General features: G+C 40.7%; 2 protein-coding genes across 10 annotated transcripts in view; one reads left to right on the forward strand and one right to left on the reverse strand.

Moving 5' to 3' along the window:
- Positions 1-24,853, forward strand: part of CENPP (centromere protein P) — a 230,375-nt gene that overhangs the window by 61,560 nt on the left and 143,962 nt on the right. The window lies entirely within an intron of this gene.
- Positions 893-23,055, reverse strand: OGN (osteoglycin). Its single transcript, XM_045043492.1, has 7 exons — positions 22,867-23,055; positions 21,711-21,958; positions 18,735-18,828; positions 8,263-8,421; positions 5,584-5,786; positions 3,527-3,622; positions 893-2,733 (listed from the first exon to the last, which is right to left on the reverse strand). Exons 2-7 carry the CDS (start codon positions 21,882-21,884, stop codon positions 2,563-2,565), a joined length of 897 nt encoding a protein of 298 aa, XP_044899427.1. The 5' UTR covers positions 21,885-21,958; positions 22,867-23,055; the 3' UTR covers positions 893-2,562.

Below are 24,853 nucleotides of genomic sequence, written 5' to 3' on the forward strand. Positions count from 1 at the left end.
TTCTTTGGGTGGTGCTGGTGTAGTAACTGTTCAGTCTTCTAGTCCATGGACACAAAATGTCTCTCCACTAATGGATGTCTTCTTAGTTCTTTCAGGAGTGTTTGTAAGGGTAAAATATTTTTAACTTTTTTTAAGTTTATTTATTTATGTAGAGAGAGAGAGAGAGAGAGAGAGAGAGCGAGCGAGCAAGCCGGGGAGAGGCAGGGAGAGAATCCCAACCAAGCAGGCTTCATGCTGTCAGTGCAGAGCCCAATGTGGGGCTCAGTCTTATGAACTGTGAGATCACGAACTGGGCCAAAATCAAGAGTCGGATGCTTAATCGACTGAGCCGGCAAGGTGCCACTGAAATTGTCCTTTAAAGATAATTCTTGGGCTTCTGGGTGGCTTAATTGGTTGAATGTCCAACTTTGGCTCAGGTCATGATCTCATGGCTCTGGAGTTCAAGCTCAGCGTCTAGCTTTCTGCTGACAGCTCAGAGCCTAGACCCTGCTTCAGATTCTGTGTCTTCCTCTCTCTCTGCTCCTCCCCTGCTCACACTGTGTCTCTCTGTCAAAAATAAACATTAAAAAAAAATTAAAGATAATTCTGTAATTTAGACCTTTTACTAGTGCTCTTTCCTAATTATTATTTTGTGGGCACCACAGAATTCTTGAATTCTCTAAAATTTGAGTTAAGGTGTTTTTTCCTCTGTGAGTTTAGTTAGGTAAAGAATATAGGGCTACATCTGGAAACATGAGAGAAGTCTCCTCTGATGGCTTTTCCTGGTATCCCCAACACTCAGCTGTCCTTTATCCAGTTTATTTTTATCCAGATAAGGTTGTAATTTATTTCCATTGATTTATTCAAGACTGTGATAGTTTAAGATTCTATTGTACCAAATGAAAGAGAGCTCTCTGTTTAAATGAATTTTATTTTGTACTTTTCATTGTATATTCAATCCAGATGTGCTCAGTATTATAGTAAGCACTTTCAAGGTATAAAAGGAATATTGGATGTATTCTGTGAGCTTTCAGTCACAGAGAAATGAGGCATGCACACAAAATAATGAGAAAGCAGTATATAGTTATGATTACCAATTACCAAAATAAAATCAGCAAATGAGTTAGTAAGTGGTATAGGGCTAATTGTTGTGACCTTGAGCGATCATAGATGTTTCAGTGAGAAAAGCTTATTTTGGGGTCAACCTTGACAAATGGGGGAAAAATTGAAAAACTGGAGCTCATTCTGTGTAGGGAAAAACAGAAGCAAATGCTTAAAAATATGAATAACTTCTGGGATTCTAATGTATTATTTATGTTGGAAACAATATTGGAAATTTTCATATGCACAGTTCGGTCTCATGTGTCTAAAGCACTGATAATTTTGGATGTAACCTCAATGTGATAAGGAGACTGAGACTTCTGAGTGGGTTTTGGGCAAGAGGAAGGTTATTTTAGGATCTTTAATCTGGCAGCATTGTTTCCTCATAAGTTATCACTATTAGATCGAAGGTGGACTTACACTGTTCAATGACCAGTTAATCATGGGTCTGTAGGAAATGTTGCTCAGAAGCTTTCCTGTGAATGGATAGGCAGTTGGCATGAGTATGATGCGTATGGGTTGGGGGGTGGGGGGGAGGTAGTGTTCAGTAACACCACTAAATTGACTGTTTTCATGTCTTACATTTGGACAGATTTATTGATGAGATTCTCATCCCTATGGTGCTAAAAAGAAAATATTTTTCCATATTTATCGTGTTTGAAAGTCTTTACAATGGAGAACTTTATAGGTATTTTCTGAGATATGGGATGAACGTTCAGGTTTTTTATGAGCATACTGATTTTGGTCTGCTTGACTCCTTAAAATGTTTTATGGTAGACTTAGACTTTTAATATTTAGAGAAAGGAAAAATGTGTGCTGTTTTGCTAAAGCCTTTAACTGTGTGACCGCAAAGCAGAATAACATTGGACATTACTCTGTTAGGTCTTTATCAGAGAGTAAAATTACGCTTTATTTGGAAAGTTTTGCCTAGGTATGAGACTGTTCACTATTTCTCAGGCTACGTAAACATATAATAACTGCCTTAATAGAAAGAAAACAAGTTCCTGCTTCATAATGAAAAATGTGTGAATCATAACAGAAAAACGGGAGATTACTGGAAACACTTAGCTTTCAAAGTTTTTGGAACATCGTCCTTAAGTGCTTTAGGGATCAAGTAAAGGTCCGGAAAGATCAGCAGTTGAAAGTTTTTTGGACTTACCCTTTCATGTCATTAGTAATGGAAATAGTGCTTCTTAAATTGGGGTATTTATATAAAAACATACCTTTTAAATGGCACCATGGTATAAACTATGAGGATTTTGTAATGCTGCTTAAATATTTTCACATGACTTTGTTTTGAACTTCAGGATTCAGTTTTACATTTTGCTTGTTATGTGTAAGATTTGTGAACATCTTTGTTTAAAACATAAAATTCCTTCATCATGGGACACAAAGTTAATATTAAATATTTATGCTTTAGGCACTGTTGAGACAGATTATATGCATGTGTGTACTTTAGCTTATATGCTGCATTGATAGTGGTTAAAAGTATGACCCTACAGGCAATCTTTTCAAGCAGATAAAACTGTTGGGATGCTTTCCCAGGATGATGGGGTTTCCCTCCAGGCGTATCTCTTCAATGCGGTCCCGAATGTAACGGGTGTCGTTAGCCTTGCAGAATGTATCATCTGTGATTGAAGTTATGTTGTTAAACTAGAAAATAAAAGGAAAAAATTGTTCAGAAATTTGAAATCTACCTTTTGTATTCTATGTGATGGGATCTTACAGAATATTCTATCTAAAAAGTGGTTTTTAAAATACTGTACATCCTGTGTATCCTCAGGGCAATAAAACCCTCTGTGCAATCTGAGTCCTCTCACCCCCGCAGTTTAAGTCTGCAGTGTTGCTTTGGAAGACAGATTGCTTGCTCTTACAGTAACATCCATGTAGCAGAAAGCTCTAAGCATAAATAAGATTATACTGGCTGGAAAGACTCTCCTGCTTTTGAGTGTCAACTCGGAATGGGCACCGTGTCCTTAAATGTCCCTTTACAGAAAGAAACAGGACAAATGGGAAATGCTGTGATGCTGGAAGACCAATTTTAGTTCCTCTCAGTTCCTCTTCACTCTTCTGTTACCTCAACATGAGATCAAGTGGACAGTGTCCACTGCTGTTGGAGAAAGAGACACCAACCAGAGGTCGTAGTGCCCCCCACCCGCGGATGCCTCGGATCCATGTGTCACATTAACTAGGAGATGCCACGTGCATGCCTGGCAACAGAGCCCACTCTAAGGGCAGACCTCACACCTCGGTTGCAGGTCCTCTGGGGGCTCAGGGGCTCTGGGCCTCTCTGGGCGGGGTGGGGTGGGGCTCTCAGGCCACCGAGTTAGTAATATTTGACGGGCATAATTTACATGTGGATAAATGAGCTTCCTAATGAGTCATAGCATTGACTGATAGTAATTTACATTCACGTCATCAGATATTATGAAAGGAGCAGTCCTACCTGAAGATGAATTACACGTAGACTTTCTGGTAAATTAAGAGGCACAGATTCCAGGGCGTTGTGGTCCAAGTACAGGAAGGAGAGGTTGTTCAGTTTCTGTAAGGAGAAGTTACTTCTGCTTGATCATCACTGAGGTCAGTACATTTTCACAGGTTTCAAACTATGATATATGCACATGCGTCTACATGTGTGCACGTGTGCATGCATATACACATATGTGTACACGTGTGTACATAGGTCCTGGTAATCAGTACTATCAATTGCTGCTTTGGTAGTTATTTGGTTTTAAGGGTTTTTTTTTGTTTCCCAAGTAGTGTATTTTGGGCCTTTATGAAGGGTGATAAAGTCCTGCTGCACCCCCACATTTCTCTCCACTCATCGAACCACTGAGTACCCAGCCGTTCCCAGCCTCAGACCTCATGCTAGCTGCTGGGGCCATTTGACTTGTCTCGTGAACAGCTTGTAAGGTCATTTCCTATGCAGGATTGAGCCTGGTGCTGCCATAACCTCTCTTGAACCTTTAGAACTTCTCATTTCACCTCCACCAGTTTCTAGCAAAATGGATATAGGCATATCTTGGACATAACATGTGTTCGGTTCCAGAGGAACCACCACAATAAAGCGAATATTGCAATGAAGTGAGCCCAGTGTATTTCTTGGTTTCCCATCGCATATGAAGTTATGTTTACACTATGATATAGTAGGTTATGTCTAAAAATGAATGTGCATACCTTAATTAAAAGTAATTTATTGCTAAAAAGGCTAGCCATCATCTGACGTTTCAGGGAGTTGTAATCCCTAATGACAGATCACCGTGACAAATGTAATAATAATGAAAAAGTTTAAAATATTGCAAGAATTAGCAAAATGTGACCTGGAGACACAGTGAGCAAACGCTGTTAGCAAAGGGGCACCACTGGACTTGCTCCCTGCGACGTCAGCCCAAACCTTCAGTTCATAAAGAGTGCAGTGTCTGTGAAATGCAGTAAAATGGTGCACAGTAGAATGCTTTGTGCCTGTGCTCCTAAGAGACGCGCTTGGTAGTGAGATGTTTCCAGGTCAATTTATTAAATATTTACCAAGGTATGACTTTCCCCTACTGGTCTGTATTGAGTTACTCTTCATGATCAGTAGACCGTTACTGTGTATCATTTTATAATAGGGCTTCAAGATGGAAACCATGTGTAAAGTTCAGAGCACTCAAACACTCCGTCTGTGAAGCGTTGATCAGCTCCTGTAGGTCTTTAATATGTCAGTCAAAGGCTTACCAGCTGAAATTACTATATCTTCAAATTGTAAAGGTTTTTTATGTTTAAAGTGAGTCCTGTTTTGAAAAGTCTCCTAATAATCCCTTAACTTCTGAGGAACTGTGATGTGCCTTCGCAGTGTCCCTTACAACTGAAAAGGGATTCCTTAAGTGTAAACAGGAAGGAAAGGAAAATGGAACATTTTTACATTTTCTGTCAGATTGTACGTGTGGACTAATTGTACCTTTGTGTGACTGTTACAAACTCGATGATATTTCATAGTATTTCTGTTAGATGTTATCATTAGAAGCCACAAACTTTACTTATGAATGAGGTCTACTGCCAGTAGCAGCCCAATCATCTGTTTATCTGGGGCTTCTTCCAGGACTGGGAATGAGTATGTCACCTGTGCAGGTCTCAGCTGAGGCGGTAATTTCACCGTAGACTGTGCATTTGGACACAACCTGGCTATGTAAATCAGAGTAGATCACCTTCCCTTTTTCCTGTACGTAGGTTTTCTTGAGTTACTAAATGAAGAAGTGTATTTAATTTGTACTGTATATAGAATTTTGTACTAGGTGCCGTTGTGGAATTCAAAAGAATGGCTACCTACAGAATTTTATGGGCTGATACTTTTAAGTGGTAGAAGTAAAACTGAGCATTTACTTTTGGAACTGTATTTTCCGGCATTTGTAAAAACAGTTTCAAAATATAAAACAAAATTTTAGACCAGAGTTTCTCTTTCTTTTATCATGTTACCATTGGTTGTATAAACTGATACTGTGTGTGGTCACAGTATACAAAACTTACTTTGAATGTATTTGCTTTGATTCCTCTACTCTTGATTTTGTTGTATTTTGCATTAAATAAAGTAAGCTTGGGAGGAAGAACTGGAAGTTTCAGTAGTTGATTTTCAGCTAGTGTGAGTTCTTCTAACAGAGAAAGTTTTGAAAAAGTACCGTCTTCTATATCTTCAATCAAATTTCCCGTGAAATCAAGTCTTCTTAAGTTGGCTTGAAGGAAAAATATACAGAAAATATACAAAAAATATGAAGTTAAAGTCTCATTTATGTGGACTGAAGAAGAAGCACTGGTGTATCAGGTCATTCAAACACCTTTTATTTTTAGTATCTAATAGTGTCTGTAATGAGTAGATCAGTAAATTTTGTTGAATAAATAGTGAGCATCCCTCTGTGCTTGACACCGATAGCCTTTGTCTCTTGAACCCTAGAGTCTCAGGGTTGGAAGGGAACTTAGAGTTAATGGAGTCCTTCCATCCTTCAGTGTTTGAATCCCCAGAATGCTGAGGTGGTTCGAAACAAACTGTGGTTGCAAATCATGGGAACTAAGCATGACTTTTTTTTTTTTTTTTTTTTTTTTTGAGAGAGAGAGGGCGCAATTGAGTGGGGGGGGGGGGGGAGAGAGAGAGAGAGAGAGAGAGAGAGAGAGAGAGAGAGAATGAAAGAGAGAATATCCCACAAGAGGCAGAGAGAAAGAGGGAGGGAGAGAAGAGCGGGGCTCACCTGATGCAGGGCTTGAGCTCACGAACCATGAGATCATGACCTGAGCCGTAGTCAGATGCTTAACAACTGAGCCGCACAGGCACCTGAAGCATTACATTTGATTGAGTAGAATCATTGTAGGTATTGTTTTGGACTTTTCCGCAGAATGTTGCTTTGTGATTGTAGATAAATTCTTAATCTCTCTATGACTTATTGCTTAACAACAACAAACAGAAGTGTTCCCGAATTTGTTAAAGTGATGCAGACTGAGAGAGAAATTCAGTGCGTGCGTGTGTGCGTGCGTGTGTGTGTGTGTGTGTGTGAGAGAGAGAGAGAGAGAGAGAGAGAGAGAGAGAGAGAGAGACTTTTATTTGTCTGGGATGCTGAGGAAACCTTGCTTCTCATTCCGTATTTGAGGTAGTCACTGCAGATACTGAATTAGTCAATACGGACCCTGCTCCCAGGGACTAAAGGGTTAGGCTCCTTTGAGCCTCTGGTCACACATTTCCGTCAACCAATTAGTACAAAATTTTATGTTTCTTTTTTTTTTAATGTTTTTTTTTTCATTTATTTTTGAGAGAGAGAGAGAGTATGAGTATGAGAGGGGCAGAGAGAGAGAGAGACACAGAATCTGAGGCAGGATTCAGGCTCTGAGCTGTCAGCGCAGAGCCCGACGTGGGGCCCGAACTCATGAACCACGAGATCATGACCTGAGCTGAAGCTGGATGCTTAGCCAACTGAGCCACCCCGGTGCCCCCTGTGTGTTTCTTTTTAAGAGCATTGCAGTTAGTGTGTATTGTTGATGTATTAACATTGAACTCACAGCTTCAGTTCTGTGGGTCACACTTGAATGAAGATTACCTACGCAGTGTTTTCCCTGTGAGGCAACTTGGGAACACTGGACGGCTCTTCGGCACTGCACTTGGGGAGAATTTTAAATAGCAAAAAGCACAAAAATGTAGAAAATGTGGCCCTAAGTAGACTGAACAGGACACCTCACAGTGTAAGAGCTGAAACAAAATGGCAGAGGTCACCTTGTTCAGCTGCGGCTAGGTGACCCCAGTGTTCTGCCACTGTGTACATGTCTGCAAATGACTGTGGGAGTGTTTCATGTACTGATTTTGGGGTCACAAATGCATGTGACCGCATAGGTGAGTGTGTGGGTGTGGAGTCCAGAAGTGATGAGGAACAACTGTACTAGGGTCATTTGGGAGCCACCAGCTGCAGCATGAATGCTGTTCCGGTTAATCTCATAAATGTGTAGTGGGGCCAGTGTGCGTGTTTGGTGGGATTTTCTTCAGGGACTTGGCACCAGAGAAGTGGAGGGTTGTGCTGTGCTCACAGCAGTGCCCTGGAGGCAAGCTGTCGTGCGGTTTGACGGGATGTCAGAAGCATCCTGGGAAGGAGCGAAATGCATTAGTTCCACGTGAGAACCATCTGAGGAGTTGGGTGGCATTTCATGATGACACCTGGGCCTCTCCCCAGACCTCAGTTGAAATCTCTGAAGACTAGGGCCTGGTACCATTGTTTTTTACAATATTTCCCCAGATGGGTTTAGTATACAGCCAGGCTTAAGAACCTTGAGTTAAAGCAAGGGAAAGGAGACTTTCTGCTTTTATCGTGGTGGCAGCATTGTGAAGAATGCATTCAGGTTGGAGAAGCACATTGGTCATACTGGTGCTCCTGATGGACCGAGGCAGACGGATCTCAGAGTCCTACGGCTAAGAAGGCGTCGTCGCCTATATGTTTGATGGGCTGTCAACATCGACATGAAAGGCACCAGTAAAGAAAGGTGATGGGGACCTTTGAATGGAGTGGAAAGGAGTCACCAACAAGCCTGTGGATGTTTGTGAAGTGTGGTGGATACTTAAACACTCCAGCGGTGACTACCTTAGATGTGACAGCCACAGGTGCCGAGAAGCTTGTGTTTTATGAGGCTAGCACTAACATGACTTAGCGTGAGTTATTTTATGTAAAGTTAACTTACGGATATCTGCAAAATCTTTTGCCGTCAACTTTTTGATCTTGTTGAATCGTGCATAAAGATAAGCTGACTCCTTCGGCAAGGGTGGTACGGCATCAATGTCAACCTCCTCACAGTACACAGAGCCGCTTAAACACACACACAACAGGCACGTGGGCATTTCTAAGTCGGAAAACAAAATCATAAAAATATAAACTGTAATTTAAAAACATTTGTCCTCTAGTGGTAAAATTATTGCTATCATGAGTTTTGTCACTAATCTGAAAAAATATTTTACAGAATTAAAGGTGATAGCAGGAAGGTATCATGGTTGTGTTAGCCAGTGACCTGTATTGTATCTGATAACTGACCAGGATCTTATTTTAGATCCTGTAACCCCGTATGTTTTTTATTCTCTATCATTTTAGCACTGAACATTTAATTGCTGAATTGATTTACATTTTCTGATTTGAATACTTAATGTTCATAAAGCAGAACATAAGGTAAACAAACATAAGCTTGATTCATCACTTGGTTTGGCACAGACACATTGCAGATGGATGACCGTAGCTAAGGAGCTTATAAACTACCAGGTAAGTAAGCAGACTATGCACTTGGACATGAGAGTGTCACGGAAACAGCAGGGGCCCCATTGTATATCCTCATCATGCCTCTTTATCTTCTTCAGCCCGGAACAATGCCTTAGTCTTTGTTGTTCATAACTTTAAAATTTTTGAATTTTAAGAACATTTTATTTGGGGGGACATTTATTTTGTAGAATGTCTTTCAATTAGGGTTTGTCTGAGGTTCCTAATTTTTGATAGAAATACGATGGAAATGGTGTTGGTTCTGCCGTGCTGGGCATTGGGAAGCATGTGCTGTCTGCTTGACCCGTTCCTTGATGATGCTCTCTTTGGTCTGCCATTAGGGAGTATCTTCTGAGAAAATACTTGGAGCTGCTAAACATCTGGTCTGTCACCAAACTGCCACCCAGTAATTTTATCATCTATTGATGGTTCTTACCTGAATTGTTTGTTACTAGGATAGTTTCAAATTATGATTTTCTAATTCCATCATTCTTTCTACGTTAGTTGACAGCTGGTGCAGCGTGGAACATTCCCTTCATATTTATTTAGTTTTATCAGTTGAGTATGAACTTACGAATTCCTTATCCCATGGGTCATAGTAAGTTACCATCATATTTATTTTGATCATCAAATCGTCACAGATCAGCCAGTGTGAACTCTTTTAAGCTTTTTTTTCTGTCACAGCTGTGTTCTGTTTAAATGACACTTAATAAATTACACATATTTCACTTGTGTAACTTATAACTTTTCAGCATTATGTGTATACCCATGAAACCATTATTGCAATTGAAGTAATTGACGTAGTCATCACCCCAGAGTGTTGTCATGCTCTTTGTAATCCGTCCCTCCCAGCAACCACTCTGGTCTGCTTTCTGTCCATTCACAGCAGTTGGCATTTCCAAGAGAACCAAGCAGTATATCCTCTCATCGAGCTTCTTCCTCTCTGCATATCAGCAATTCATTCCTCCTTATTACTGAATAGTATTTCATTGTATAATATATGCAGCTTGGGGGCGCCTGGGTGGCGCAGTCGGTTAAGCGTCCGACTTCAGCCAGGTCACGATCTCGCGGTCCGTGAGTTCGAGCCCCGCGTCAGGCTCTGGGCTGATGGCTCGGAGCCTGGAGCCTGTTTCCGATTCTGTGTCTCCCTCTCTCTCTGCCCCTCCCCCGTTCATGCTCTGTCTCTCTCTGACCCAAAATAAATAAAAAACGTTGAAAAAAAATTAAAAAAAAATATATGCAGCTTGTATAGTCCTTCCTTATGGGCATTTGGGTTTTTAGTTTTTGACTATTCCTTAGAAAGCTGCTGTGAACATTTATGTAGAATTTTTGTGGTTGTGATACTTGTGTTTCTCTTGAGTAAATACCTAACAGCAGAATGGCTGGGCCATCTTATAGATGTGTAGCTTTTGAAGAAGGTCCCACACTGTTTTCCGTAAAGGTTATGCCATTTTATAGTCCCTTCAGCGCAGAAGGATTCTAGTTACTCCACATCCTCGTGCGCGTTCGGTACTGTTAGACTTTTCACGTAAGGCATGTTGTGGTATCTTGTGGTTTAATTTATATTTTCCTAATGACTGATGTGCTAAGCAATTTTTTATAAACTTATTTACCATCCACATATTTTTGTGGTAGAATGTTCATATCATTTGCCTATTTTTAATTTTTTTTCAACGTTCATCTATTTTTGAGAGCGACAGAGCATGAGCAGGGAGGGGCAGAGAGAGGGAGACACAATCTGAAACGGGGTCCAGGCTCTGAGCTGTCAGCACAGAACCTGATGCAGGGCTTAGACCCATGAACCATGAGACCATGACCCGAGCCAAAGTCAGTTGCTTAACCGGCTGAGCCAACCAGGAGCCCCCCATTTGCCCCCCCCTTTTTTTTTTTTACTATTTATTATTTTTGAGACAGAGAGCACATGAGCGGGGGAGGGGCAGAGAGGAGCATAGAGGATCTGAAGCAGGCTCCAGGCTCTGACCTGACAGTAGAGAGCCAGATGTGGGGCTCGAACCCATGAGCCTGAGCCGAAGTTGGATGCTCAAACAACTGAGCCACTCATTTACCTATTTTTAAATGGTGATTTTGTATTATTGTCACTGAATTATAAGAGTTTATATTGTAGATACAAGTTGTTTCTCAGATGTATGTTTAGCAAATGTTTTCCTTTATGTGGCTTGTCTTTTTGTTTTCTTACCAATGTCTTTTGAATAGCAAATATTTTTTATTTTCATGAAGAATAGTTGATTCTTTTATGGTTTGTGCTATTTGTCCTATATTTAAGAAATCTTTGCCAACCACTATCTTATCCTAGGTTTTCTTTTGAAGGTTGTATAGTCTAAGCTCTTGATGTTTAGGTTTGAGGTCCATTTTGAGTTAATTTTTATATATGGTGTCAGGAAAGTTCATCTTTTTAACTTACAGCTCTCAAGTTTTTCAGTACCGTTTTTTGAAATGATTATCCTTTCCCCATTGAATTTCATTGACACCATTGTAAAAAAACAAACAAACAAACAAAAGTTGACCATATTGTGTAAATGTATTCCTGGACTGTATTCTGTTTTGCTGATTTACTTGTTTTTTGTTTTTGTTTTCATTTTTGTCCATATATGTCTGTTTATCTTTAGAGAAAGAGAGCACACACGAGGAGGGGGGGAGGGGAGGGAGGGAGGGGAAGAGAGAGAGAGAGAGAGAGAGAGAGAGAGAGAGAGAGAATGAGAATCTTAAGCAGACTCCACGCTGAGCATGGAGCCAGAGATCATGACCTGAGCTGGAAATCAAGGGTCTGAAGCTCAACCAACTTAGCTTGTTTACTTGCTTATTTTTATGCTAATGCCACAATGACTTGCTTCCTGTAGCATTATAGTAAGTTTTCATATCAGGTGGTGTAAATCCTCCAACTGTATTCTTCAACATTGTTACGACTATTCTAAGCTCTTTGCATTTCCATATAAATTTCAGAGTCAGCCTCTTAATTTCAAAAAGACTGCTAAAAATTTAATTGGGATTGAGTTAAATCCTATAAATAAATTTGTGAAAAATTGACATCTTAATGATACTGAGTTTTCTGGTCCTTGAACATAATATATCCATATTTTTAGGTTGTCTTTAATTTCTCTCAGCATAGTTGTCTCGATTTCAGTGTGCAGGTCTTGTATGTCTCTTACAAATTTATACCTACATTTTGAAAAATAATTTTGATTGATTAAAATGTTAAATATCCCCATTATTCTTTAAGAACTCTCTTATTTTTTGGCATAATAAGATGTCTCAGAGCAGTCTTGCCTTTTCCCGCCCCAAGCCTGATATCAGTTGTTTCTTCAAGGAGTATTGGTTTCTTTTTGTGGAGACTGATATTTAGAAACCAAGATTTGAATGTTGATGTGCTGCTCATTGCTGCTAGCATCTCATTGCTTCTAGGCTCTTTCCACAAGGAGGGATGGGAAATATATGTATGTGTATTTGTCTGTTTCTCCGTATTTAATATACATATATACACAGGTATATGTGGGATATGTGGCATAGACATATACGTACATTCTTACATATGGACATAGATAAATACACACATACACACACCTCATGTGCATATATACACATATACTCTCACATAGAGACAAACGTGTATACAGGCAAACCTCAGAGAAATTGTACATTTGGTTCCACTGCAGTAAAGTGAATATTGCAATAAAACAAGTCAGATGAACTTTTTGGTTTCCTGGTGCCTATAAACGTTGTGTTTATACCATACTGTAGTCTATGAAAGGTGCAGTAGTAGTATATCTAACGACACAGTGTTCATACCTTAATTAGAGATGCTCTATTGTTGGGGAGCCTGGGTGTCTCAGTCAGTTAAGCGTCTGACTTCGGCTCAGGTCATAATCTCCTGGTTCGTGAGTTCGAGTTCTGCATCGGCCTGTCTGCTGTCAAGCACAGAGCCCACTTTGGATCGTCTGTCCCCCTCTCTCTGCCTCTCCCCTGCTCACTCTCTCCTCTCTCAAAAAATAAACATTAAAAAAAAACACTCTACCGTTAAGAAATGCTAACCCATCATCTCAGCTTCCAGCGAGCCACGATTTTTTTGCTGGTGGAGGGTCTTGCTTGATGTTGATGGCTGCTGACCCTACAGGGTGGTGGCAGCTGTGGCCATTTCTGAAAATAAGACAACTGTGACGTTTGCCACGTTGACTGACTCTTCTCTCAAGAACGATTTCTCTGTAGCACGTGATGCTATTTGGTAGCATTTTACACACAGAACTTCCTTCAAAACCAGAGTCTATCCTGTCACACCCTGTCCGCTGCTCTGTCAGCTAAGTTCGTGTGATATTCTCAATTCCGTGTTGTCATTTTGACAGTCTTCACAGCATCGTCACCAGGAGCACACTCCGTCTCAGGAAACCACTTTCTTTGTTCATCCACGGGAAGCAAGTCCCCATCCGTTGGAGTTTTATCCTGAGGTGGCCCAGCTCCCTGCCGTCTTCGGGCCCCCCTTCTGCTTCCGGTTCTCCCGTTGCCACACGTCTGCAGTGACTTCCTCCCCTGGAGTCCTGAACCCCTCAAAGTCCTCCCTGGGGCTGGAACCAGCTTCTTCCCAACTCCTGTTCGTGTTGAATCGTGACCTCTTGCCATGAATCCCCAATGTTCTTCATGACATCTAGGATGGTGACTCCTTCCCAGGATGTTTTCAGTTTACTCTGCCCAGATCCATCAGAGCAATCGGTGTGTATGGCAGCTATGAGCTCACGAAAGGTGTCTCTTAACTAATGAGACTTGGAGGTCAGAATTACCCCTCGATCCGTGGGCTGCAGAATGGTGGTGGTGTTGGCAGCAGGCGTGAAAGCAACAGTAATCTCATTGCTCGTCTCCATCAGAGCTCTTGGGTGACCAGGTGCAATGTCTTTGAGCAGTAATCTTTTGGAAGGAATCTTTTCTCCTGAGCAGCAGGTCTCAACAGTGGGCTTGAACCACTCGGTCAACTGTGTTGTGGACAGATCTGCTGTCCGCCAGGCTTTGTTGTTCCAAGTAAAGAGCACGGGCGGAGGAGTCTTTGCGTGATTGCTACGGGCTTAGGATTTTCAGAATGGCCAGTGAGCTTCCACCTGGCTTCCACCTCAAGTCACCAGATGCATCCGCTCCTGAGCAGAGTCCGCCTGTCCCTGGAGGCTTTGAAGCCAGGCACTGACTTCTCCTCTCCAGCCATGAAAATCCTAGGTGGCATCTTCTTCCGGCAGAAGCCTCTTTCATCTGCACGGAAAGTCTGCTGTTGAGTGTGAGCACCTTCCTGAGTCCTCTCGGCCAGATCTTCCGGATAATTCCGGCAGCTTCTGCGTCAGCACGTGCTGCCTCACCTTGCACTTGGGCGTCACAGAGAGAGCTTCTTTCCCCAAACCTCCTGAACCAACCTCTGCTAGCTCCTACCTCTTCTGCTCCTTCCTTACCTCCTCAGCCTTCGCCGGATCGAAGAGTCTGGGCCTTGCTCTGGGCGAGGCTTTGGCTGAAGGGAACGTCGTGGCCGCTTTGATCTCCCATCCAGACCGGCCAGACTTCCTCCCTATCAGCAGTCAGGCTGTTTCCCTTGCTCATCACCCGTGTGACCACTGGAGTGGCGCATGCGTGCAGCGTCCTTCAAGGACTCTTCCTTTGCCTTCACAACTTGGCTACCTGTTTGGCACAAGTGGCCCAGATTTCAGCCTGGCTTGGGTTTCGCCCTGTCTTCCTTACGAAGCTTAATCTTTTCTAGCTTGTGATTGAACGCGAGAGACGCGTGACTCCTCCTTTCACTTGAACGCTTGGGGGCCATTGTGGGGTTCTGAGTGGGCCTAACGTCAGTACTGTTGTGTCTCAGGGAATGGGGAGGCCTGAGGAGGGGGACAGAGATGCAGGGGGTGGGGGGACGGGTGAGCAGCCAGAACACCACAGTTTATCAGTTATCAGTTTAAGTTTATCAGTTAAGTTCACCATCTTATATGGCTTGGCTCAGCTTAGCATGGTAACATCAAAGATCACAGATCACCGAAACAAATATAATAATGATGAACAAGTTTGGAAAAATGGTGCCAAAAGACTTGTTCCACACACGGTTGCCGTAAACCTTCCATTTGTGAAAAATGCAGTGTCTGTGGAGCGCAATGAAGCGAGGCGCAGCAGAACAAGGCGTGCCTGTACCCATTTCTGTATGTGCATACAGACCACGAGTTGGTGCCAATCTCTTGCTTCCAGTCCAACTCCACAGTGTTCACTCTGGGCTTCCTCCACCGCGTCTGTAGCACCTTCTCTGACCGAGAAACCTGGCTCTCATTATCCAGCGTATATACCTCACTCAGTGCTAGGCCTCACATTAAGGGGTTTCATCGCTGTGGACCTGCATCGCCGTGGAAAAGAAACCTGCTTGCTGGAATGTCAATGTTTATCCATTCTGTTTTGTCTATAGCCTGGAGTTAAGGGTTACTTGGGTTAATTTTTCGTTTCACTTTAGTGTGTTACTCATTTGAAATGAAATTGTTTCTATTTGTATGCCAGTTTTTTTTATCTTATCCTTGTATATTTTATTTATAAATGTAATTGTTTACCTATATGAACTATAACCTTGTTCAAAGCCAAATCTATGGGGGCGCCTGGGTGGCTCAGTTGGCTGAGCGTCTGACTCCGGCTCAGGTCATGATCTCACAGTCTGTGGTTTTGAGCCCCGCATTGGGTTCTGTGCTGATAGCTCAGAACCTGGAGCCTGTTTTGGATTCTGTGTCTTCCTCTGTCTCTCTCTCTGTCCCTCTCCCACTTGTGCTCTCTCTCTCTCTCTCTCTCTCACACACACACAAATAAACTTAAGTAAATAAATAAAATCTTACAAAAAAAAATAAAACCAAATCTACAGAGAAAGTGTATACTTAGAGAAGTTCCACACTCCTGTTCCCCCACCCCACCAACGTCCATCTCTCCCTCCTTGCCACCCCTGGTCCCGTGTGTAACCTGTGGGTAACTAGTTGCCACGATTAAATTACCTTTCTTGAATGTCGTTTCACACAAGTGAGCTGATGCATGTATATTTTCTTGTGTCTCTTTCTTTCTTGGATGAAAGGCAGCGTACTGTAGCTACTCCTTTGCACTTTGGGTTTTCTTGTATAATATATTCTGGAAATCACTTCATGTTAGTTCATAGAGATCTTCCTTGTTTATTTTTACAACTGCATAGTATGCCCTTGCGTGGACTTGACGTACGTTATTCAGCCTCCCTTCAGTGTTTGGGCAGTTAGATTGTTGCCAGAGTTTTGTGGTTGCAGGCAGTGTTCCAGTGATGTTTGCATATGTATTTTCTCCCTGGTGGAGGTGTATCTCTAGGGTGAATTCCTAGAAGTTGATTGCTACGTCACAAAGTAAGTGCATACTGGCCTTGTTAGATATTGCCAAATTCCTGTCCAAAAGCATGGTACTTACTTGTATTTCTGCCAGCAGTGTATGAGGGTCTCTGATACCCCAAGGCCTTGCCAATGGATTATATTGGTTTAATGTCACAGTTTTAATTTTTGTCCATCAGATAGGTTAAAAATCTTTGTGTCTCAATATAATTTAAACTTACATTTCTGTATGTGTGAGATTGAACGTCTTCTCATATGTTTAAGGGCCATTTTTATATCACTTTGTGAATTGCCTATTCATCTTCTGGTTTTACCAATGGATTTTTTGCCATTTTCTTTTTTCTGGCTTTTTATATGTTCTTTATAAATTAGAGATATTAACTTTTTTTTCTATTTTTCTCATTTTTCAGTTGTGCTTGACTTCATTTATGATGCTGTTTCCCATGGAAAAGTTTCATTTCATGGGATCAAATTTATTGATCTTTTCTATTATTTTCTCTGGATTATGAGGCATCGCACACACAGTTTATCTTCTAGTATTTACATTATTTCACTTTTTACGTTTTGACCCTAATTTATTTGGAGGGGTTTATTTTTCTGTGAAAAGTGTGGATCTAACAGTATCCCTTTTCCATTGACTATTCAGTTGTCCAACAACATATTTTATTTATTTTTAAATTTTTTTAAAGTTTTTATTTAAATTCCAGTCAGTTAACATACAGTGTGATATTACATTCAGGGTTCAACACCATTTTTAAAAAATACCATCTGTAGGGCTCCCGGCTGGCTCAGTCGGTGGAACGTGTGACTCTTGTTCTCAGGGTTGTAAGTTTGAGCCCCATGATGGGTAGAGATTAAAAATAAAATATTTAAAAATACCATCTTTGCTTCAGAAGTGATTTAAGATGCCTTATTTATTATATACTAAGTTTCTACATGTGTTTCTGTTTTTCTGAATTTTGTATGCTATTCACATACCAGTATCACACGTATTTAAGTATAGAGACATTGAAGTATATTCTAATGTAGTATGTCTGGTTTCTGCAGATACCTGCCATTTTTCAGTGATTCCCTGAAACCTGATTCCATGCAGGTTTGATTTTTCTACATGAACTTGAGAATCCTCCTTACCAGCTCTTTAAAGCAGTTTATTGTTACAAATTTAGGAAGAGCTGACATCTTTACGATGCTGAGTCATCCTATCCAAGGGCAAGGGATGTCTTACTAATTAGTGTGTGATTTCATTTCATGATGTCCTGTGAAATGCTGTTCCATGATAGAACAAAAATAAACCAAATAGGAGTTATTGAGGAGGACTGTGTTATTTTGTACATTTTCTGTTGTTTTAAATTTTTTTTTTCAACATTTATTTATTTTTGGGACAGAGAGAGACAGAGCATGAACGGGGGAGGGGCAGAGAGAGAGGGAGACACAGAATCGGAAACAGGCTCCAGGCTCTGAGCCATCAGCCCAGAGCCTGACGCGGGGCTCGAACTCACGGACCGCGAGATCGTGACCTGGCTGAAGTCGGACGCTTAACCGACCGCGCCACCCAGGCGCCCCTTTTCTGTTGTTTTAATTAAAATGTATATTACAGTTATTCATGTATAAGCCATCTTTATGTCTTCTGTGAGTTTCTTGAAGTTAAGAATTATATTTTATTTCCCTTACCCCCAGGCTGTACATAGTATTTGTAAATAGTTGATGTTAAATAACTGTTTCTTGAAGGGATTTTATATAGACAGAAGCACACTCTGTAGAGGCTAAACTTGTACTTTGGTTATTCTTGAATGTTCCTGTTCCATGTTTGTCATTCAAAATGTGGGATGGCCAAGGGATACAGGAGTACTGATGCATAGGGGCACTTGTACCCCAATGTTTCTAGCAGCACTCTCAACAATAGCCAAATTATGGAAAGAGCCTAAATGTCCATCAACTGATGAATGGATAAAGAAATTGTGGTTTATATACACAATGGAATATTACGTGGCAATGAGAAAAAATGAAATATGGCCTTTTGTAGCAATGTGGATGGAACTGGAGAGTGTGATGCTAAGTGAAATAAGCCATACAGAGAAAGACAGATACCATATGGTGTCACTCTTATGTGGATCCTGAGAAACTTAACAGAAACCCATGGGGGAGGGGAAGGGAAAAAAAAAAAATAAAGGTTAGAGTGGGAGAGAGCCAAAGCATAGGAGACTCTTAAAAACTGAGAACAAACTGAGGGTTGATAGGGGGTGGGAGGGAGGGGAGGGTGGGTGATGGGTTTTGAGGAGGGCACCTTTTGGGATGAGCACTGGGTGTGGTATGGAAACAAATTTCTCAATAAATTTCATATATTGAAAAAAAAAAACAAAAAAAACCAAAATGTGGGATGGCAAATGACGTGCACTCCCAACATACCAGCTGACGTTATCACTGGAGATAAAATTCCGCTGTTTGAATTTACTGTATCCTAAGGCCATTTTTTACTACTCTAAGGAATAAAGTTCCATAATAACCTATTTATGACTGTTCTTTGTGAGACACGAGATGACATGGTATGCATACTTACCGTCACTTTCTTTTTTGGGGGATGGTGGTGTTACACTCTCATCTTTTTGTAACTGAACACTTTTCTCATCGGGTAATATCACAGTTTCTTTTTCCTATTTGAAAAATAAAAATTTGTTATCAGGTGTGATAAAGTCTGATTTTGACTATAAAACTGAGAGTCATAGGCAACACCTGCCTTCTCATGGTCACAGTGGCATTTCTTTTGTGCTACAGTAAGATTTTGTGTATTGTTCATTAAACTTACAAGGTAAATATTTGTTTACCTTGTTTTTACTCCAGACTGTCAACTCCTTGAGTAAAAGAACCAGGTCTTTTTAATTTTTTTTTATCTCCAAAACCCTATCTCAGTGCCTTTGCCTTCTATATGTTGAATATATTGAAATTCCAAATGGGAGCTGGAGAGAACTCTCCGACACAGAATGAAAGTTTTTCTGAGTTGCAGCCTGAAATGAGACCATCTTCATGTAGGGTAGGTCTCTTAATTATTCTTTATGGTCTTGTCTTTTTCTTTCTTTCTTTCTTTCTTTCTTTCTTTCTTTCTTTCTTTCTTTCTTTCTTCCTTCCTTCCTTCCTTTCCTTCCTTTCCTTCCTTTCCTTCCTTTCCTTCCTTTCCTTCCTTTCCTTCCTTTCCTTCCTTTCCTTCCTTTCCTTCCTTTCCTTCCTTTCCTTCCTTTCCTTCCTTTCCTTCCTTTCCTTCCTTTCCTTCCTTTCCTTCCTTTCCTTCCTTTCCTTCCTTTCCTTCCTTTCCTTCCTTTCCTTCCTTTCCTTCCTTTCCTTCCTTTCCTTCCTTTCCTTCCTTTCCTTCCTTTCCTTCCTTTCCTTCCTTTCCTTCCTTTCCTTCCTTTCCTTCCTTTCCTTCCTTTCCTTCCTTTCCTTCCTTTCCTTCCTTTCCTTCCTTTCCTTCCTTTCCTTCCTTTCCTTCCTTTCCTTCCTTTCCTTCCTTTCCTTCCTTTCCTTCCTTTCCTTCCTTTCCTTCCTTTCCTTCCTTTCCTTCCTTTCCTTCCTTTCCTTCCTTTCCTTCCTTTCCTTCCTTTCCTTCCTTTCCTTCCTTTCCTTCCTTTCCTTCCTTTCCTTCCTTTCCTTCCTTTCCTTCCTTTCCTTCCTTTCCTTCCTTTCCTTCCTTTCCTTCCTTCCTTCCTTCCTTCCTTCCTTCCTTTTCTTTTCTTTTCTTTTCTTTTCTTTTCTTTTCTTTTCTTTTCTTTTCTTTTCTTTTCTTTCTTTCTTTCTTTCTCTCTCTCTCTCTCTCTCTCTCTCTCTCTCTCTTTCTTTCTTTCTTTCTTTAATTTGAGAGAGAGAGAACTGGAGAGAACGGCAAAGGGAGAGAGAGAGAGAATCTTAAGCAGGCTCCACGCTCAGCATGAAGCCCAATGCAAGGCTGGATCCCACAACACTGGGATCATGTGTGGTCTTGTCTTAATTGAGTTCCTGATACCAGATTCTACCATGTTCAACAGGATTGAGTCACTAGTCACGTCACATGTGTTGGACATAGAGTAAGCTTTTGGCCTCTTCTGCAAGTGACCCTTCATTACCTCATGCCTGAACAACACCCTGGCACTTGGAGCCCTTTTATTCTCCTCTGCCTACCCCATTTGGACCCCCAGTCCAGACTGTTTGCTCTGGGGGTCTGTATCACTCTTTCCTATCTTGGGAGAGAACATTTTCTGCCATTAGACTAACATAGGTTGCATGGGGCCCCAGTCTGTGCCCTCCAGAATCATGTTACCCTTCATGTCCATCTTGACTCCTTTATTCTCCCAAGTGGGTTCTGTTGGAACAGCCCCTCCACCTAAGTACTGTTGAATTCTACTCTGCTCCACAATTACCTTAGTCCCTATATTTGTATTAAGAGCATAGACTTCTAAAGCAATGTAGAGAAAAGAAGCAAAGAACTTACTAGCTACTTTTTAGGGACCATGGAATTTTGAAGGTGTTTTTTTTTTTTTTTTAACTGATTGATAGATTCTAATCATCCATGTGAGCCAATAGCTTATTGGTACGATAGGCCTTTTTTAAAAATCTGGAGCTATGACTAGTGATATCTATCTTTTTTCTCTTAATGTTGGGCAAAAATAATACTCAGCATATTAACCAACTCCATTGAAAGAAATTACAGTGTTAACATTTAGTCATTGTGCACTGAAGAAAAGCAGTCAACATTGTTATATATTTGGCTGCATTTTTCATTTTCCATTCTGTCTGTGTATGTGAGACACATACACGCACACGCACACACTGTAGGCAGGACCAGATACTTATGTGCTGCATTAACTTTTTCCTTACCCAGTGTTCATTTCTGCGTGCCAACAAAACCGCAAGTAATTACTCAGCCTGTGCAAGTGGAGTACGAAAGATGTGATATGAAGTCATCCCTGTAGAATATTAACTCAAGGACAATTTACAGTCACTTGATACAAATTGATAAGAGTCTGAGTCGTTGAAACTGATTAAAAATTAAGCCCCACCTTAAGGAGTTTTTCATTTTTTGGTAACTTACATAGTTGGCATATGTAAGTGAAATGCTATAGACCCCAAAATAAGTATGTAATTCCATGAACCACTTCTTCCTAAATTAATAAATCTTAAGCTGGTTATCCAAGATTGTTTCTCCTAATACACAATTTCTCCTATTTTATTTGGAGGCAATATAATATGCACATATAGGGCGTTTTATAACATTACTTAGAAATCCTCAACCAGTAAGAGATCATCTTAAAGTTTAGTTTTCCTTAAATTTTGTTTTGGTTGCTATAGATACTGTTTGGTTACCATAGATTCTTTTTATTAATTTGGGAGGCATGCATACCTCCCCAAAGTATAATCCTGGAGACAGTTTTTTGAATTACTTTCAGTCATTACAAGTGCTTTTTCTTTCCCCTTTTCAGACACATTAAAAAAAAAAAAAACAAACCCAAAACATGCATCTAAATGGGTGACTGTTTCAGAAGTTAAATTTAGAGTAGAAATAAAGTACCTTAATATTTTTTCTGTCCAGATATTTATCCTCAGAATCTTGACTCAACAAGGTTTCTTCAGAATGATCTGTCCCATAGTGATAGGTGATGCGTGAGTCCTGCTGAGCTGGTGGTGCCAGCTTTATCAGAGGCACGGACAGGAGCAGGAGAAGCACAGACTGCAGCATCGTCATGCTAGCAGAAGTCCAGGTGCCTGGAGTTCATGAGCTGGTGGCCTGCTGACTGCGGGACAATGCTCTCTTTTTCCCTGGAAGTAAAAACGCAGACCTTCGAAGCAATATTTAAAAGCTTAGAGGACTTTTTGGCAGGGTGTACGCAGTAGGGGCCAGAGAACAAGTATTTAACCCTTAGCGATCTTTAATTAGATGCTGAAAGTTTCTATGTATCAGTGACATTCTTAAAAATAGTCTCAGAAAGTGGTTTTATTTCTTTTTCTGTCAAAACCCAAGTAATGTTGATAATTTCAGTTTCTTAATAGTTAGATGCTGTAAACAAGGTCCTTGTAAGCAACGGAAATCTTAGGATACCTGTAGTATAAATAGTTAAGACTCATGATCCTGCCTCATGTGAGTTAAAAATATCATATTTCAACTTTGCTATTTTATAAGAACTCTTGATTTGTAATGGTATGAGTTTCTATAAGTTCCAAGAGTTTTGGAACTTAAACTTTAAATTTAACATGAAAAGTAGTTATTAACACTTTTAGGTGATAAAGCATATATGAAAATGTTTTTGATTTTTTTAGTTTTGCAGTTTTCATAGATACTCTTTTTGTGTAATAACATTGTTTTTAAATTTAAACTACGAAAAACACAAAAATAGTATTGCAGACTAGAAAAAATAGAGAACTGTAATCAAGGATTTGGGGGAAGGAGATGGGGAGGAATCTCTTAGGTTCGTTAATGATGCACATATCAGACAGAATCCCCCAGAATTGCTGGTGCTGCATTGTGGATGCCAGTTTGTCAAAAATCAGTGGCTAAAAAGCCTGGTTTTGTGACTTTGCAGCACCTGCAGGGATGTCAAAGTGACGCAGTGACAACAGTTGTTCGAGGTAACTGAAAAATAAAAAATCAGAGGTGGCCTTTGCATTTATGAAGACTGAGAATCACATCTTAAACGATATTTAAAATGATACACGAAAGAAGAGCCTACCGTTGTAGCTTTTTTGAAGGTTCTTGTGGTTTTCGTCAGTGGAAGCTCATGCCTGTGTATTAGCCCCAAGGAGGAAGGTGGTGGATCAGTTTCAAACTGCTGCATAGTTTCGTGACCGGCCGCTCTGAGTGCAGTTCGTCTGCATGGAGACCCTCCCCGGGCCATGCAGCGTGAGGGCTCCCCAGCTGTGCTCGTGGGTCTGCAGGGCCGTCTGCTTCCACATTACCTCCTGTCAGAAACGCTAAGGTTTCCCGAATATCGTTTATGACGAGGACATAGTTTGAAAGTCATGCTTTTTATTTTAATGCTTCTCGAGGAGATAAAACATCTGCGTTTTCAGTGAAATAAAACACCAAACTAAAGTCTGTGCTCTTAATTTTGTGAGGGGTAAAAATACTGTTCTAGTATCACAGTTAGGACACAGCCAAGAAATTTCCAATGCAAAAATTAGTTTTAGCATAAATTATCTTCAAGTTTAATCATCCGGGGTCTCCTTTTCTTTAATTCCATAGAACACAAATCCAAGTGTGAGAGTTTTTAAAAAATAAATTTGATTTGTAATTTGGAGTTTGGTAGTAAAAGATACTTTTGTTTGCTAAATTTAGGAAACTGTAAAAGTGGTCTTAATAATAAATTTGATTTTTAAAAGTCCAAATGGTATTTTAGATAATTGTATGAACATCTTTAAAGATTCACTTTCATTTTTATCACTTTCTGGTGCTTTTAGCAATCAAGCTAACACTTCTTTCTCCTCTAAAGTATAAATTTGGGGCATCTGGGTGTCTCAGTCGGTTAAGTGTCCCACTTTGGCTCAGGTCATGATCTCACAGTTCATGGGTTTGAGCTCCACATCAGGCTTTCTTCTGTCAGCCCGGAGCCCGCTTCAGATCCTCTGTCCCCCTCTCTCTCTGCCCCTCTCCCCTCTCAAAAATAAATAAACATTAAAAAAGTAAACAACAAATCAATAAATGTGGATATGGATAAATATTTTATTAAAAATAGAAAATAAAAGAATACCAATTTGTTCTCTTTTCTATTCAAAATTGCCTTTAGAATCTTTCAGATTGAAGCTTGGACAAACTAAGACTTGAATGCTCATGATTTTATTTGAATGTGAATTACTTTACATTTAGTTGTGATCTCTGGTTTCGGTTGATACAAATGACCAGTTTTATGGCTTTAAGGATACTGTAAGAATTTTGGAGCCTTTGCAAATATCTGATAATGAAACAGCAAATATTGATCTGTTTTGCATTGTGTGGTAAGTTTGTTGAAAAGTGAACAGGATAGATATTAAATGTCAGATTTAGAGGACCTTAGAGACTGGGTATTTTACTAGTGACATACACAGCGTGATATTTGTGTTTTGTGATTTACGGCCTCTCTCCTTGGAAAGTTAGCACTGGTGACAATTCCTTTGGCACCCATCCATTGAGTGAGCGTGCTGAGCACCACTTTTCTACCAGAAGTACACAGGTGCACTCAGACCCATGAGAGTCCAGTTCTCCCAAGAAGGGTCTCCCCTGTTGGCACTGATCTTGAAGGAGTTAACTTCTTTGGGCCTCAGTTTCTTTATCTCTTGGACTAGAATCTAGTTCCCACAGAATTTTTCGGCCTCAGCACTGTTGAAATCTTGGAGTAGGGGTGTCTGGGTGGCTCAGTCGGTTAAGCATCTGACTCTTGATTTCAGCTTAGGTCATGATATCAAGCTTCACAGGATCAAGCCTTCTTGGAATTCTCTCTCTCTGCTCCTCCCCTAGTGGAGTGTGCGCCTGGGCACTCTCTCTTTCTGCCTTTCAAATAAATTTTAAAAAAACCAGAAATCTTGGACTAGATAGTTCTTTGTGTTGTGAGCTGTCCTTTGCATTGTGGGGCATTTTGCAGCATCCCTGCCCTCTGCCTGCTAGATAGCAGTAACATCCCTCCACCCCCACCCCCGTCAGTCATGACAACCAGTATTGTCTCAAGACGTTGTCCCTTTGAATGA

This window comes from Felis catus, chromosome D4 (genome assembly GCF_018350175.1).
Source record: "Felis catus isolate Fca126 chromosome D4, F.catus_Fca126_mat1.0, whole genome shotgun sequence".
NCBI lineage: Eukaryota > Metazoa > Chordata > Mammalia > Carnivora > Felidae > Felis > Felis catus.